Genomic DNA, 18,191 nt, shown 5'->3' with positions numbered 1-18,191 from the left:
TTTTTTTGTAGAAAAAGTCCAGCAGGAACTCATTAGCATAATAGGCCACACCCAGAAGCAGAGACTCATTAGCATATTAGGCCACACCCCTGACTGCACCACTCATTAGCATATTAAGCTGCATTCCCATGTTACCAGAAGTGTGCTCATCCAGCCACACCCACCTTTTGCTTCTTATTCTGTTTACCTTGTTTGTGGTCAAAACCCAGGGCCTTTTTTGTAGCAGGAACTCATTTGCATGTTAGGCCACACACCCTTAATGTAGCCAATTCTAATGAGTTTCTGCTGTTGGGTGTGGCCTATTATGCTAATGAGTTCCTGCTGGGCGTGGCCAACTTGGGAGCCAGCTGGAACTCCGTTCCTGTGCGTTCCTGCCCAAAAATAGCCCTGGTTTATGGTGTACACTTTAAGCTTGATAGAAGAAAGAGCAGCGCTGCACACTTTTGACACCATCTGTGCCTACGCTCTGGCCTTATCCTTATATAGATTGTACCCAGAACTGACCCCCCAGTTCTGCAGTCAAGGAAACCTTCCTAGTCCAAGCGAGGCACAAATATCACTGATTGGTCTGGCAGGGACACACCATTATAGAATCACAGAATCATAGTATCACAGTGTCGGAAGGGGCCATCTAGCCCCACCCCCTGCTCAATGCAGGACCAGCCTAGTGCATCCCTGACAAGGGTTTGTCCAGCCGCTGCTTAAAGACCGCGAGTGAGGGGGAGCTCACCACCTCCCTAGGCAGCCACTGTTGCACAACTCTCGCTGTAAGAATGTTTTCCCTGAGATCAACCTTCCCGCCCTTAATTTATACCTATTCTCACAACTCTTCTCCTCTGCTGCCAACTGGAACAGCTCCCTGCCCTCCTCTGAGAGCCCTTCAAATACTTCAAGAGAAGCAAGCATGTCCTCTTCTCAACCTCCTCTTCTCCAGACCGAAGATTCCCAAGTCCCTCAGCCTTTGGTAGATCCCTATGAGATCTACCAAAAGCAAGGTTTCAAGGGTCTCGGATGGGCTGCCATATATGTGACTGGCCTTGGCATAAGGGAACTTTGCTCACTGGGCTGAAAATCATTTTGGGTACTGATTTCTTTTCCATTGCCCTATCACAGGTAACACCCACAGCACATTTGCTGGTCAGGGCTGCGCCACCTCTACGGCAGACTCTATTGAAAATGGCACCACGCTGGTCTTTGGAGACGCCGCCTACCATTTTACTCGCATCACCATGACAGATGCTAAGGACGGTGCAAGCCAGACTACGAGGAGTGTTCCTTTCACCTTCCTCCTGTCCAGTTTTGTTGGGCTCCTGCAAGCCAAATTCATCTACTGACCTCCATCAGTGTGTATGCTTCAAAAAAACCCTTCTCCATTCAAGCTAGAGGAACATCGTGGACCATATTGTTGTTTGTGTATTCAAAGGGCAAATTAATTATTCTAATAAGGTATTCTAATGGTGTTTTGATTTCCTGTACAGCTAGATCTGGAAATGGGGTTTTGTTTTGTTCTGTTTTTGGCTCAATGGCAGAAATTTCCATGTGAAACCTTGAGGCCAGGGGTCCCCAACTTTTTTGACCCTGTGGGTACTTTTCAAACTCCAACACAGTGTGGTGAGTGCAGCCCCAAAATGGCTGCCTCAGGAGACAGAGACAGTCACAAAATGGCTGCCGTGGCTTATCTTCACTCACCCAGTAAAGACCTTTGCGCTGTGGTGGTAAGTGCTGCCAAAGGAACATTCTTCCCCCCCAAAAAAAATCCGCAGAGCCTATTACATTTTCAGTAGCCAAGCAGAAGCCCTGCACAACTGTCCACGAGAAGACGTACTTGCCACTAAGAACAGCTTTCACCTTAAAGGTTCAAACAGACAGGACGAAGATTATACATCTCATTCTATTTTTTAAAAAAAGGCAAACCAGATTTGCAGCCTCAATTTGCCTCAGGGCCACGAAGAGAACAGAGGGGGTATTTAACCCTTCAACCACTCAGCTGTGCTGTTAAAAACCAGACTATGGCTGTGGTCACACGGAGCATTAGCCACGCTACTGAGACGGATGATAGGCGGACTTTCCGGGCACAATCACACCGCAACATCGTGGAGTCGTAGAGCTCCCATGGCGAACCCGAGGCTTCCCGCCGAAGATGCGGAGTTAAAAACTAGTACCTCCGAGGTACTAGTTTCCGAAAACCGCGGGGCAAGGGCTGGCGTCTGATCGCGTTTCCGGTGGTAGTCCGTGACATCCGGCGCCCGCCCATGTCCCGTCGCAAACAGGTGTTTTTTTTCTCCAAGTCTCCACAGGATGCGCACAAGCACCAAACAGCGCATGCGCATGGAGAGGAAAGCGAAAGTTCTGTTGCTCCGCAGAATCGCGCATGCCGTTGGTGAGATCGCGCCGCGCCGCTTCTTTGCCGCGCTGCAGGATCTTCGTGTGATCGCCACCTCCCCCCGAACCACGGGACGGGGCAAACAGCTCCGGGGCAAACAGCCACGCTTCCCCACACACACACATTTTCCGGCCCGTGTGACCGGAGCCTTTGTTGTCAGCCTCTGCTATGTTCTCACCCTCCCTAAAAATGCCTTTGCCTCGCCTCTAAAATGGAACTGTTTGGCCCTGGTCACACTGGGGGAAATAGGCACGGCCAGAGTGCAGCTTTTCTGAGCCGCACCAAAAGAGACGCGCGGCGGCGGGATCAGACAGATCCCCCCAGCTGCCGCGCAGGTCCTCCCTGGCACGATCAGATGCCGGGAGGAAGCCACAGACCGGAGAGCGAGGCCAGCCCGCTGCGCATGCATGTGCATGCGCAGTTTGGCAGGACATCGCATGCTGCGGGAGAGACAGGTGCACTGGCGATCAGACAGCCGTCCCTGCAGCGGATTTTCAGGTAGGTAGTAGTGTTTTCTAGGGGTTTTTTTAATGCGCAGTTTCGCCCGGAAGGGATGGATCGGGGACAGGTGTGCACCACTTCCCAGATGTAGCGATGTGATCGCGCCCACTTGATGCGCCCCCGATCCGTCTCTCTAGCGGGGCAAATCCTCCCGTGTGACCAGGACCATTGTGTCACAAAACTCCGTGGTGATCCGACAGCTGGCAGGCACGAATGGGTTAATAGATGAGCCATGCAGGGAAGAGTCGTATTGCACATCCATCTGGACACAATAAGCTTGTGGCCAGTTAGCAGGGGGGGGAATGAGTCCCCCCCCCCCGTTTCCTGGTGGAATGGAGCCAGCGGGATAAACCAACGGGATGAATTCAAACAGTCCTCACCCAGCTATTAGGTCTTTTGTTCTCTTCCTTGACCACACTAGAGGACCAAGGAGGAAGGCTGAACCCTGGAGTTTACACCACTGGCCACAAGACATCCTAGATTATGCTTTTTGTTGTTGTTTTGGCCATCAAGTCACAGCTGACTCATGGCGACCCCTGGTGGGGGGTCTTCAAGGCAAGAGACTTTCAGAGGTGGCTTGCCAGGGCCTGCCCCTGCGTCGTGACTCTGGTATTCCTGGGTGGTCTCCCATCCAAACACTAGCCAGGGCCAGGGGTCATTTCGTAGAAGGAGAGGTGCAGGAGCTCATTAGCATAACTCATGAGCATACCTCATTTGCATATGCCACACCCCCTGACGTCACCGGAAGTGTGTCAGAAGGCAACACCCACCGCTCAGGCTCCACTGGACTGTTTTGGATTGCTAGCTATTGGGGGGAGGGAAAAGCACAGATCTGCCCTCACAGAGGAGGGAGAGCTTGTACCTGAAGGCGGGCCGGGGCTCTGCAACTTACCTGGCTGCTTCTTGCTCCTCGTGGCCCAACTGAGGGCTGCTGGGAGCAGGGGGCGGGGCTTGTTGCATGTGCCCGCCCCCTGGGCTCCTTACTGCCGGAGCTCCGCTCCTGTGTGCTCCCGCAGGAAATGATCCCTGTTGCCAGGGCCGACCCCACTTAGCTGCTGAGATCAGGGTAGCTTGGGCTATCCGGGTCAGGGCAGATTATGCTACAGAATGCATTTAGCTAGTCTGCTGTGCTAACGTGGCTCCCACCTTGTGGGATGGCCTCTCCTGGCTTTTGGCAAACGATGCAAAACCGAGGTATCCAAGAGGGCTTTTTCTGTGCAGGAAACAGGGTTGCATTGTACAAAATAGTTTACAAGCTTACTTGGATAAATGATTGAGACTATGGTCGATAACGTTGCATGTAGCTTGTTGTGTACAGCTTATTGTTAAACAAGATCCTATTGTGTAATTTCTGTACCGCTTAGGGTTTCGTGTTAATGTGAATGCTATGTTTCAGTTCTTTCTGGTGGTTCCAGACTTCAAACATTTTAATGCATTGGTTACTGAAGGTCCCATTTGATTGATTGTAGGGTTCTTTTTGTAGCAGGAACTTCTTTGCATATTAGCCAATCCCCCAAGAGCTTACAGTAGCCCCTGTAAGAAGAGCTCTGTAAGCTCTTGGAGGATTGGCTACATTAGCCTAATATGCAAAGGTGTCCAGCTACAAAAGGGGCCAAGTTTTTCTTTTATCTTTGACTGCTAAATAAAACAGTTGCAGAAATGCTAGATCGATAGTATTTAACAGAGATGAAAAGTTAAGTTTGGCCTTCTCATCTGGCTTCAAAAAGATAATGAGCACGTATCAGATGTATTTTTGCAGTACCCATTTGATTAGCTCATCAGTAGTTAAGAACTGATCATTTATCTAAATGATGATCACATGTTTAAGTCTAGAAGCGATTTAGCGTAAGATAAGGTTGCAGTTTTTCTGCCATAAATGCATTGATGTGATAAGCCAATCTGATTTCTCTGGATGGAACTCTTGGACAAGATCGTTGTTTTTGCTGGAACTCTCAAAAGGGAAACGACTAGTTTTTTTTTTTTAAAGGCCACAGTGGTGCAAAAGGAGGCGGTGCCCACATCAATCATTCACCATGCCCCTCCAATCAGCATTACAGGCCGGTGTGAAATCTGTCACAGGTCTTTCAGGGTGTAAATTTTCTTTGTAAAAAAGGAAGGAGTTGAGGTAAGAAGTGTGAATCCTGTCATAAATCTTCCAAGGGTGAATTCTCTATTCAATTGGCTAGAACAGAATTAGCAGTTAGCAGGGCTAAAGACTCCCGATTTTAAAAGCGTGCAAGGGTGTTGGGGCACCATTAGAAGTTCTGAGTTAGTGATTTACAGAGTAAAGAAGGTTGAATTTACAGTTTTAGGTTTCAGTAACCAGAAGAAGGCTCTCACACTTCTTTAATTCTGCAAACTATGTAAAACAGTTGTTTGGGAGGGCATTTTTATAAAGCTTATACAGAACAGGACTGTAGTCTGTGCCACAGTGTATGCTATATATGATTGATTTGTCGTATGTTCTATCGTGCTCCTTCCAACATTGTTTTCATTTTTTGCAATTCCATTTTCTGCATTGCTTGACATAGCAGAATGTTTGATCCTTTTTTTTTTTTGCATTTTTTGTGATTTTTGTGCGCCTCGTCCTATTGCCTTTTTATCAGATCTCTCATGCTGTTTGGGGACAGTGTTTAATACAACATAATCTACTTCGAGTCTTGGTAAATAACTAATAAAGTATAAATAATAAATAAATAATGGGCTGACCACCGCTGCACTCATTCTCCACCCCACCCCAATAAAAAATGTCTGGTTAAGGGCCTGGTGGACTATAAATATCATAAGTCAATGCTTTCCTTTTTCATTGCTTATGTGTTTTCCTCAGGGTTCATTTCGTAGAAAAAGAGGTGCAGGAGCTCATTAGCATAACTTATTAGCATAACTTATTTGCATATGCCACACCCCCTGACGTCACTGGAAGTGTGTCAGAAGGCAACACCCACCTCTCAGGCTCCACTGGACTGTTTTGGATTTCTAGCTATGGGGGGGGGAAACACACAGATCTGCCCTCACAGAGGAGGGAGAGTTTGTACCTGAAGGCAGGCCGGGGGGGGCCCTCTGCAACTTACCTGGCTGCTTCTTGCTCCTTGTGAGGGCTGCTGGGAGCAGGGGGCGGGGCTTGTTGCATGTGCCCACCCCCTGAGCTCCTTACTGCCAGAGCTCCACTCCTGTGCACTCCCACAGGAAATGACCCCTGGTTTTCATCAAGTCGCTTGACTACCTCATTGGTATCCTAGTCCCGTGGCGACAGCGGAAAGCGTTGTCAAGTCACAGCCTTCTTGCGGCGAGTCCCCTCGTGGGGTTTGCAAGGCCAGAGACATTCAGAGGTGGTTTCCCAATGGCCTGCCTCTGCACGGCAAGGCTGGACTCTCTTGCTGGCCTCCCACCCTAGTACTAACCAGGGCCAACCCTGCTTAGCTTCTGAGATCTCATGAGATTGGGCTAGCTTAATAGGGTTGCCAAGTCCCCCATGGGGGGGGGGAAATCCCTGCCCAAGAGGCCCGTTCCCTGCCAGCGGGGATTGGGCCACTAGGGGGGGACACCACCCCCAAAGCACGTGTGTCAGCTAGCTGCCATTTATGTGTATTCTGCCCTTCCCTGTTCCCGCCTTGTTTGCAGCTCAGCAGCTTGCAGTAAACATGCCCGGGAGGCCGTGGGAGCTAGACGCCGTGATCAGTCTGGCCTTGTGAGGTAGGGAGGGCTTGCAGTCCACATTTGGTGTGAATCTTTCTGCTCTCAGGATATCCCGCGACTCTCCCACTCATTATGTAATCTCCCGCTGGGAGTCTTCCCGCCCGCGCCCGCGCGCTCTAAGTTCATTTGCTTAGCTAGTTGCCTTGCCCAGCTATATGTATTGGGATGTTCCCGCCTTCTAGTTATTCCTAACAATAATCCTGTGGACATGGTATCAGTCTTGTACACTAATAAAGCATAACGCTTCTTAGGAAACGTGTGTGGAGAGTGACTTGCTGTGGAACCTGACAACGTGACACGCCCGGCGTAAACACGTCACCTGGAGGTGATGCGATCGCGTCGGGCACATTGCGGGGGGGACGCTCTATCATTCGATGGAAAACTCTATGGTTTCCCCTCGAATGATTGTCGCCCTGCCCCAACACGCCTGACACGATTGCATCACTGTGATTGTGATGTGATTGCGGTGATGTGATTGCGGCGTGCGCGCAAAGTGCACACGGCAGGAGACTCCCGGGGACGTCTGGGACTCCCTCTGCTATTTCGAAGGTAGGACTTGGCAACCCTATAGCCTAAGCCATACTAGTCAGGTCTGGCTCAATAAAGTGAGGTCATTCTTATTACCTCTGAATGGCAGATAGACAGGTACATAAGAACATAAGAGACGCCAATGTTGGATCAGGCCAAAGGCCCATCTAGTCCAACACTCTGTCACATAGTGGCCAAAAATACCAGGTGCCATCAGGAGGTCCACCAGTGGGGCCAGGACATTAGAAGCCCTCCCACTGTTGCCCCCCCCCAAGCACCAAGAAGACAGAGCATCCCTTGCCCCAGAGTCCCTATTTATACCTTGTGGCTAATAGCCACTGATGGACCTCTGCTCCATATGCCTATCTAATCCCCTCTTGAAGCTATCCATGCTTGTAGCCGCCACCACCTCCTGTGGCAGTGAATTCCATGTGTGAATCACTCTTTGGGTGAAGAAGGACTTCCTTTTATCCGTTCTAACCCAACCGCTCAGCAATTTCATGGAGTGCCCATGAGTTCAGGGAGAAATACAGGTGAGAGGTAACAGCTTATTGAAAGCCAGCTAGTGAATTTCAGGGCTAGCTCTGAGATCTGGTGACCCTGCTTCCGGGAAGGCCCTGCCTCTGAGCTTGGATTACCTCCTAGGAAGGGGTGGAGCCAACTGTTCTCTTCCTTGCAGGCCCCGCCTGGAGACCCAGTATGGTGTAGTGGTTAGGAGCACGGACTCTAATCTGGGAGAACTGGGTTTGATTCCCCACTCCCCCACATGCAACTGCTGGTGTGACCTGGGGTGAGTCACAAGTTTTCAGAGCTGTTCTCTCACAGGCAGTTTTTGTCAGAGCTCTCTCTTCACTTTATGCAGCCTTTGTGGATCTTAAATCCGCATTCGACTCAGTGTCTAGACCCCAGCTCTGGTTTAAGCTCTTAAATTCAAATATCGACAGAAGACTTCTATCTTTAATATGGGCACTGCATGATCGAACCTATCTAAGAGTCAGATGCCATAAATACAGCCATCTAACCGATCCTATTAAAATCTCCAGAGGTATCAGGCAAGGATGCCTTCTGGCACCTGTATTATTAATTTTTTTACATGTAAATAATCTAACTAATTGGCTTAATACCTCTGATCTTCACCCTCCTAAACTCGCAATTCAATACATAACAATGTTGTTGTATGCTGACGACACTGTTATCATCTCCAGAACCCCGGCTGGTCTGAGGAGAGCTCTTAGGATGCTTTCTATGTTTTGTGAGGAGAAGCTTCTCACAACTAGCTACCAGAAAACTAAAACTGTAGCCTTTGAGAATGGCCTGAAATCCAGGTCTTGGATGATAAACAGCCACCGGATTAAGCAAGTCAACAGCTTTAAACATCTCGAGGCAGTTTTACAAGCTTCTGACTCTAGGGTAAATCATAGCTTCTGACCAAGTGGTAAAATTGGCAAATTCCATACTGACGTTTCGACTCCATGGGGGGGTCACTTTGTTCCGGCAGCCTTAAAATTATATAAGGCTAAAACCTGGGCACAACTGCTTTATAGAACACTATTAGGAACACCCTCTTCTTGCTTTACTCCCCAAGAAAGAGTACAATCAAAGTTCCAATGAGCTGTTCTACAAGCTCCTAGAGGTGTATCAAATGCTCGATTAAGCCTGGAGACAGGCATTATAAGGGTTGAAGCCGGGGTATGTATTTTATCTATCTATACGTTGTTAAAAGGTCATTTTAATACCCAAGGCCTGTTCCCTTTGATATTTCAAGATAATGTTCAATCTAGTTGGCTTAAGGACGTACAAACCCGTATCAATAGAACTGGCCGCTCTCTGCAGGAACTCTTATCCTGCCGTATTGAACTGGCAAAGAGGCTAGTTAAACAAAGAGTTGAGGATATCGAACAACAGTCTGATATTTCTCGTGTATCTAACTCTGGGTTGCTGGCAAACGTCAAAAATACTGTTGAGCTGGCAGCATACCTGGCCTCCCTGGAAGTAAACAACTTTAGAAGGACGCTTACCCTGGCAAGGAGTTTTACACTCACCTCTGCAGTACTTGAAGGTAGGTATTAGAAAACTCCCTATACAGAAAGACTATGTACATACTCCTTAACGGAGGTCAGATCCCTAGAGCATATGTTTTTCAGTTGTACATACTATACTGTGGCCCTTTTGGAGATGATTACACCTTTACTGGACAAGACTGCTGATCACACAAGTAAAGCCAGGCTTAAATATCTTCTATCTCACCTGAATCCTAAAATTACTTACCAAGTTGCTAGATTTTGTGTGTTGATCATGAGCCTATGGAAATTGTATTATAATTAGGCTCAAATTTGAATTCTGTTCATATTCTGTATCTTGTTTTTGTAGATAAGAATGTTTTTAACAGAGAGCCAGTTTGGTGTAGTGGTTAAGCGTGTGGCCTCTAATCTGGGAGAACCGGGTTTTTATCTATCTATACATGGTTAAAAGGTCATTCTAACACCCAAGGCCTGTTCCCTTTGATATTTCAAGATAATGTTCAATCTAGTTGGCTTAAGGACGTACAAACCCATATCAATAGAATTGGCCTCTCTCCCCAGGAACTTTTAAACAAAGAGTTGAAGATATCAAACAACTCTGATATTTCTCGTGCATCTAACTCTGGGTTGCTGCCAAACGTCAAAAATACTGTTGAGCTGGCAGCATACCTGGCCTCCCTGGAAGTAAACAACTTTAGAAGGACGCTTACCCTGGCAAGGAGTTTAACACTCACCTCTGCAGTACTTGAAGGTAGGTATTAGAAAACTCCCTATACAGAAAGACTATGTACATACTCCTTAAGGGAGGTCAGATACCTAGATCACATGTTTTTCAGTTGTACATACTATACTGTGGCCCTTTTGGAGATGATTACACCTTTACTGGACAAGACTGCTGATCACACAAGTAAAGCCAGGCTTAAATATCTTCTATCTCACCTGAATCCTAAAATTACTTACCAAGTTGCTAGATTTTGTGTGTTGATCATGAGCCTATGGAAATTGTATTATAATTAGGCTCAAATTTGAATTCTGTTCATATTCTGTATCTTGTTTTTGTAGATAAGAATGTTTTTAACAGAGAGCCAGTTTGGTGTAGTGGTTAAGCGTGTGGCCTCTAATCTGGGAGAACCGGGTTTGATTCCCCACTCCTCCACTTGCACCTGCTGATGTGACCTTGGGTCAGTCACAAGCTCTGGCACAGCTGTCCTTGAAAAAGAGCAGTCTGTGTCAGAGTTCTCTCAGCCCCACCCACCTCACAGGGTGTCTGTTGTGGGGAGGGGAAGGGAAAGGAGTTTGTCAGCCGCTCGGAGACACCTTTGGGTAGTGAAGGGTGGGGTATAAATCCAATCTCTTCTTCTTCTTCTTCTCTTCTTATAATTTTCATATGTACAGATGATCTAATGACTGTGATAAATCTATACAACAGGGCATAGGGGCCTTCCCCTGATGTTGCCTCCAGGCACTGGTATTCAGAGATATATTGCTTGTGAATGTGGAGAAGCCCATTCTGTTAGTTACCACCACTAGTAAGCACTGATTGACCTATCCTTTCTATAAGAACATAAGAAGAGCTTATGTCTGTAAACTGTATCATTAAGCAGATAAAAAGAAAGTGATAAAAAACCCCAAAAGAATGACGTTAATTACACTAGGATGAGGGGAAACGCCTCATTTCTAGTCGCTCTTTTTTACGTTCTGAAAACAGATAGCAAAATGTGGAAAGCTGCCTAATGCGGAATAGAAATAAACGCAAGAAGGATGCTGCAGTTTTGCCAGTTGACCACTAGATGGCGATACAAACCAATTTGTTTGGTTTCAGATCTGCGGTTGTCACATTTCTGGATCTGGATTTTGTTGTTGTTCAGTCACACAGTCGAGTCCGACTCTTTGCGACCCCATGGACCAGCTCCCTCCAGGCCTTCCGGTCTGTACAGATGATCTAATGACTGTGATAAATCTATACAACAGGGCATAGGGGCCTTCCCCTGATGTTGCCTCCAGGCACTGGTATTCAGAGATATATTGCTTGTGAATGTGGAGATGCCCATCCTGTTAGTTACCACCACTAGTAAGCACTGATTGACCTATCCTTTCTATAAGAACATAAGAAGAGCTTATGTCTGTAAACTGTATCATTAAGCAGATAAAAAGAAAGTGATAAAAAACCCCAAAAGAATGACGTTAATTACACTAGGATGAGGGGGAACGCCTCATTTCTAGTCGCTCTTGTTTACGTTCTGAAAACAGATCGCAAAATGTGGAAAGCTGCCTAATGCAACTGGGAATACCATTGCTTTGACCATGCGGACTTTTGTTGGCAGGGTGATGTCTCTACTTTTTATCATGCTGTTTAGGTTCGCCATCGCTTTCCTCCCAAGGAGCAGGCGTCTTTGCACAGGTGCAAAGATGGGCGTGCACGCACAAATTCCCTTGGTAGCAAAAATGCCAACAAGTGTGTTGTATAAATGATAAATGTAAAAAAAAAACCTCCCAAGGCTCCACCCCCCCCCCAAAATCTCCAGGCGTTTCACAACCCAGAGCTGGCAACCCTAAAATGCACCAACTTGAGTCCCTTGCCAGGGAGCACTGAATTCTGCCTACTATCAGTGGATGGGAAGCAAAATACTTTGCCTGCCTCTGGATCCTCCTTCTGCCTGGAAGTCTGAGTTCTCCAAACCCTTTTCAGACCAAACATCAATATAGAACCAAGGTATAGCAGAGGGGTCCCACCATGGCCAATGTTCCCTCTAAGCCGCGCAGTCTTGCGAGCAAAAATTCTACTTTGTGAGCTACTGGCATTAAAGCTGTGAGCAAGCGATTTGGCTGCTGCATAAATTAGTTTGCTCTGGAGCAATGTTCCCTCTAAGCTGGGGAGTCCTGTGAGCAAAAATTCTACTTTGTGAGCTACTGTCATTAAAGCTGTGAGCGAGCGATTTGGCTACTGCATAAATCAGTTTGCTCTGGAGCCCTCCTTCCTGAGCTAAGACAAAAATCTGTGAGCCAGAGGTTAAAACACTGTGAGCTAGCTCACACTAACTCACCTTAGAGGGAACACTGCTCTGGAGCCCTCCTTCCTGAGCCACGACAAAAATGTGTGAGCCGGAGGCTAAAAAGCTGTGAGCTTGCTCACACTGACTCGGCTTAGAGGGAACACTGACCATGGCTCATGACAACCTCTTTGCTGGCACCTGCCAGGTATTTTTCGAAAGAGGGATTTAAGGGGAGGCATTTGTGAATTTTCCTGCATTGTGCAGAGGGTTGGACTCAATGAGGTCCCTTCCAGCTCTATGATTCTATGACTTGGGCCAGGCAGAGAGCCAGTTTGGTGTAGTGGTTAGGAGCGTGGCCTCTAGAGAACCGGGTTTGATTCCCCACTCCTCCGCATGCAGCTGCTGGAGATTTGGGGGATAGAGCTTGAGATGGATGGGGTTTGGGGGAACGACCTCAGTCGGGATCTAAGACAACAGAATCCACTCTTCAAAGCGACCATGGTTTTCTCCCCGGGGGGACTCATCCCTGTAGTCCGGAGGCCACCTGTAATTCCAGGAGATGGCCGGGTTGCACTGGGAGGACACCTGTGTACAGGAGAGAAAGTCACAAAACGAAGAATGACATCAAAGAAGCAAGAGCAGTCCTGACCAAGTTACTAACGTCGTTCCGATTACACTCAGTAAATTTCAAATCTGAATAATTCACGCGCAAAATTGGCTTTTGTAACTGTAACGATTTCATGTTTTTGTGTTCTCTTTGCTGGCACCTGCCAGGTATTTTTAGAAAGAGGGATTTAAGGGGAGGTATTTGTGAATTTTCCTGCATAGTGCAGGGGGTTGGACTCAAGGACTCTGGAGGTCCCTTCCAGCTCTATGATTCTATGAGTTGGGCCAGGCAGAGAGCCAGTTTGGTGTAGTGGCTAGGAGCATGGACTCTAATCTGGGAGAACCGGGTTTGATTCCCCCGCTCCTCCGCATGCAGCTGCTGGAGATTTGGGGGATAGAGCTTGAGATGGATGGGGTTTGGGGGAACGACCTGAGTAGGGATCTAAGACCACAGAATCCACTCTTCAAAGCGACCATGGTTTTCTCCTGGGGGGACTCATCCCTGTAGTCCGGAGGCCACCTGTAATTCCAGGAGATGGCCGGGTTGCACTGGGAGGACACATGTGTACAGGATTCTGCCCCCACACCTGTCTAGGAATGAGGGGAAAACTCCTATATGTTTACAATACAATAACAATACCCAGCTCTAGCACCTCCTCAGAGATGCACTCTTAAGATTCAATGGTAGCGTGTAGCCAGCTAGGCACACAGTAGAGATCATAGGAACAGAAGAGAGAGAGCAAGGGAAAAACTGAGCTCTCCTCCAAGGGATCAGACAATTAAACCCCAATCTCATTATGATCAGCCATGGCCAGTAGCCAATCCAATGAGGAAGGGGTTGTCCACCTTTTGGGGTTGTCATGGCAATAGGAGGGGGATAGGGTAGGTCTGGGAATCCTCTGCAGTAAGATGATCCTAGAGCCCAACCCATCTTTGGGCCTACGTGCCTGTTTGCATGTTTCTGGCCTCTGCCAGCAAGTAAAGGAATCTTTATGGCGGGCAATTGAGCCCATTTGGCTTCTAGAGGAAATGCACACAACAGGGGTTCAGCAAGATACATTCCAAGGGGGAAACATGAAGCCCACAGAATTTAATATTTCTATACAACATGTAACAGGAGAGGAAGTCACAAAACGAAGTATGACATCAAAGAAGCAAGAGAAGTCCTGACCAAGTTACTAACGTTGTTTTGATTACACTCAGTAAATTTCAAATCTGAATAATTCACGCACAAAATTGGCTTTTATAACGTCACATGATCTTATTCTTGTCCCAATCCAAATGTGCGCTGGTACATACTGGAAAAAGCCCAAAGGGAAAACAACTGTTCGCGATTTCAGTGAGCGATATTTGTCACACAGTTTGGGTATCGTTTTCAAAAATTCATATTCCATCAACTGTTCAGTAGAAAAACCAATGGTCCCGGCAATGGGGAGTCGACTTGGAACAGCCATTTCACTCCTAGTTTCCTCAAGGTCAGAACTCCAATATACAACTTTTGTTGTTGTTCAGTTGCACAGTCAAGTCTGACTCTTCGCGACCCCATGGACCACATCACGCCAGGCCCTCCTGTCTTCCGTCGTGCTCCGGAGTTTGCTCAATTTCATGTTCGTTCCATCGATGACACTGTCTAACCATCTCGTCCTTTGCCGTCCCCGTCTTCTTTGACCTTCAATCTTTCCCAGCATCAGGGTCTTCTCCAGCGAGTGCTCCCTTCTCATTTGGTGGCCAAAGTATTTGAGCTTCAGTTTCAGTATCTGGCCTTCCAGGGAACAGTCCGGGATGATTTCCTTTAGGATTGGTTGATTCGATCTCCTTGCAGTCCGAGGGACTCTCAAGAGTCTTCTCCAGCACCATAGTTCAAACGCATCTATTCTTCTGCGCTCTATTCAAATGCAAATACAAAGTTCCAAGAAGTTCTTTCATCAGTCGGCATTCACGTTCAAGGATGGCACCCCCCTCTTTACCCCCCCCCGCCCGAACTTGCTATTCCAGGGAAGCAGCAGAATTAATTTATGAAGCCTCTGATGGATAGGTTTGGCTGGGTAAGTTGCCAGATACTTCGGCTGGAGCTGGGCGGGACGGACCGAACACTCGATATGTCGCAAGGAACAAACAGTGGATCCTGGCAAATGAGGAAATAGTGAGGTGAGAGTGGGCGTCAATGGGTGTTGTTAGCCGAAAGGGTGTGGGCATAGATAATAGAGGATCAAGCAGGAATTAATGGGGGTTTTCATGCACGCTCTCACTTTCTCTCTCGGGCATAACAAATGAGTTTGTTCAGAACTGGCTTGCCTCAGGCCGGTGAGATAGGCGGCCTTTACTTACATAAAGACAGAGGTCGAATCTGCATTTGCATTTTTAAATCAGTTTCGTGCTGCTGCGACTCTGTCTTTCTCTATGCTTGTTTGAATGTTGTTTGGAGAAGATTCTTTTAAAGCAGTGCAGAGGTGCAATGACAGTGGAGCCGCCACGAGAGGGGGATAAACATATGCAGACATGTAAAAGTATGCTGGCACTGTTGAGGTGTGAAAACGAAACCAAACGTAGACAGCCTTTTTGAAGGCAAAGTCAAAAGGCTGGGGACACCGGTGGGAAAGACAAATGCAGATTCGGCTGGAGTCTTGCAGATCACGAAGTGTGTGGAAAGAGAACACTGGCAGATCACCAGCTGCTCACAATGGGAATGGGAGCAGTGTTCCCTCTAAGCTGAGTGAGTGCAAGCTAGCTCACACTTTTTTAGCCTCCGGCTCACACATTTTTGTCTTCGCTCAGGAAGGAGGGCTCCAGAGCAAACACATTCATGCAGTAGCTCGCTCAGAAGTTCAATGCCAGTAGCTCACAAAGTAGAATTTTCACTCACAAGACTCCGCAGCTTGGAGGGAGCATTGGATGGGAGCAGCGCTGCATGCTCTTAAGTCTGACAACATTTTGGATTGCTTTATTGGACTAGCCCTCCCCTCCCCTGTCATTCAGTCCATCCAAGCACAGACAACTCTATAGAAGGGAATTGGGATGGGGACCTGTGTTATGTACAGATGAAGGTCTGTGGGGAGTCTCCGTGCTCACGCTCCCTCACAGCTGTGGAGTCCTGTGAGCAAAAATAGTGGTAGTCGGTGTTCTTCTATTTACTTGGCTCGGCTCTTCCCAGTCAGTTTTCCCGGCGACATGGTCCTTCTTGCGGTTTATTCCCTGGCGAGGTGTTCCTTCTGGTGTTCGGCGGATGGCATACGGCACACAGCGACGTCCTCTTCTGGCCCCGGCTATGTCCTTCAGGCTCCGCAGCACCTCCAAATGACGTCACTGGGCGCCTCTGCCTCCGCCAGTGTCGACCGCCTGATGTTCCTCTGCCGGCCACCAGGGATCTCTCCTTGGGCTCCGTTGCTGCTGCCGCCGCGCCGTTTCTCCGCCATTTTTCGCTGCTGGTACTCTGCTGCTGCCAGTATCTTTCGCCATTGTTATTGTCGCCGACGTCTTCACCTGGGTGCCCCCTACCCTTCTAAGGGTAGGTACCCATTTCTCTACTTGCATCGGTTACTTTGCTTTCGAGCCGCTGGGTGGGCGGGAGCTGGGACTAAAGTCGAGAGCTCACCTCGACCGTGGTGGTTCTCGAACAGCCTTAGTGGCTGCTCGAGTATAGAAGGGAATTGGGATGGGGACCTGTGTTATGTACAGATGAAGGTCTGTGGGGAGTCTCCGTGCTCACGCTCCCTCACAGCTGTGGAGTCCTGTGAGCAAAAATGCCACTTTGTGAGCCACTGGCATGAAAGCTGTGCATAAATCAGTTTGCTCCGGAGCCCTCCTTCTGGAGCTAAGGCGAAAATGTGTGAGCCGGGGGCTAAAGAACTGTGAGCTGGCTCACGCTAACTCAGCTTAGAGGGAACACGGGTCGCGGCCACAGTCCTTGATCATTTTTGCCAAGTAACTTTGTGGATCATTTAGTACGTTGCCACTCTGGATAGAAAAGCCCTCTTGAATAATCCCATTTTGCAGTCAGTCAGTCCCAGTTTAGGATGGCCTGGAATTTATGAAGACAATGGTCCTCACCTCTTCCCTGCGGTGGCGGTGGTAGAAAGGGCCATCAGATCACAGCCAATTTGATGGAGGGCGCTTTTCGTAGCAGGAACTCCTTTGCATATTAGGCCACCACCCCCAAATGTAGCCAATCCTCAAAGACCTTACAGAGCTCTTCTTACAGAGGCTACTGTAAGCTCTTGTAGGATTGGCTACATTAGGGGTGTGTCGCCTAATATGCAAAGGAGTTCCTGCTACAAAAAGAACCCTGTGTAACCTTAAAGGTTTTCAAGGCAAGAGAGGCCCAGAGGTGGTTTGCCATTGCCTGCCTCCTGCCTCTGCGTAGCGGCCCTGGCATTCCTTAGTCGTTTCCCAACCAAATTCTGCCTGGGGCCGATCCCGCTTAGCAAGGTCTGACGAGGTCGGGCTCGCCCAGGCCTATCCGGGTCAGGGCCTCTTCCCTGCTGCTGCTTTGATTCTTCCTCACTTGTAGACCAGACCTATAAGTCTTTTCCCAACTATTTCGTTTTGGGAGTTGCCCCGGGTATGTCATTAGGTTTTACAACAAAGAAAGTAGGGCAGCCTTATCCGGCAGTGCCCTGGGCTGAGAGGGTAGCGTTGCCAGCTCTGGGTAGGTGTCAGGAAAAAGAAGAAGAGATTGGATTTATCCCCCGCCCTTCACTACCCAAAGGTGTCTCAGAGCAGCTTACAAACTCCTTTCCCTTCCCCCTCCCCACAACAGACACCCTGTGAGGTAAAAGAAGAAGAAGAAGAAGAAGAGATTGGATTTATCCCCCGCCCTTCACTACCCAAAGGTGTCTCAGAGCGGCTTAAAAATGCCTTTCCCTCCCCCCTCCCCACAACAGACACCCTGTGAGGTTGGTGGGTCTGAGAGAGCTCTTTCGAGTACCGCTCCTGAGAGAACAGCTCAGAGAGAACTTGTAACTGACCCGAGCTCACCCAGCTGGCTGCAAGTGGAGGAGTGGGGAATCAAACCTGGTTCTCCCAGATTAGAGTCCGTGCACTTAACCACTACACCAAACTGGCTCCTTTCTCTGACCCTCCCTTCCTGACTACTCCAGAGGAACCCCCATGTTCCAATGCCAGGAAGCGGGCAAAGCGGTGTGAAGTTCCCAGAAGGCCCCGGAGTCCTCTCACATCGACCCTTCCGAGGCGGACTGGCAGGGAGAGGAGGAGGGAAGGGTCGGCCGGCTGGCTGGCTGGGTGTCACGCCAGGGTCCCGACCGCAGGCACGGAGAGGAGGGAGATGTGGGGCAGCTGCCCTTATCCGCTCGAACCCATCCTCCAAGACCACCGTCGGGCACAGAGTGCGGTAACTCTGCCGGCAATATCTGAGCCGACCCCTGTTCGCCCATGCTGATTGCCGTCCTGGACTTGTCTCATGGCCCAAGCGACCCCCAGCAGCGTCCGGAGACTGACAGTAGGGAG

At 48.6% G+C, this 18,191-nt stretch overlaps 1 protein-coding gene across 1 annotated transcript in view; it reads left to right on the top strand.

Annotated features, from left to right (window-relative positions):
* The window catches only part of LOC107117831 (phospholipase A2 inhibitor and Ly6/PLAUR domain-containing protein-like), a 4,413-nt gene extending 2,654 nt beyond the window's left edge, over positions 1–1,759 (top strand). Inside the window, exon 4 of the mRNA XM_015419996.1 lies at positions 1,114–1,759. Coding sequence (XP_015275482.1) covers positions 1,114–1,334 — 221 coding nt within the window. The 3' untranslated portion in view covers positions 1,335–1,759. The remainder of the gene's footprint in view (positions 1–1,113) is intronic.
* Positions 1,760–18,191: the final 16,432 nt, after the last annotated feature.

This window comes from Gekko japonicus, unplaced genomic scaffold, assembly GCF_001447785.1.
Source record: "Gekko japonicus isolate JY-2015 unplaced genomic scaffold, Gekko_japonicus_V1.1 scaffold5198, whole genome shotgun sequence".
Classification (NCBI taxonomy): domain Eukaryota; kingdom Metazoa; phylum Chordata; class Lepidosauria; order Squamata; family Gekkonidae; genus Gekko; species Gekko japonicus.
The sequence above is the reverse complement of the archived record's forward strand: the minus strand, read 5'-3'. Positions and strand labels throughout refer to the sequence as shown.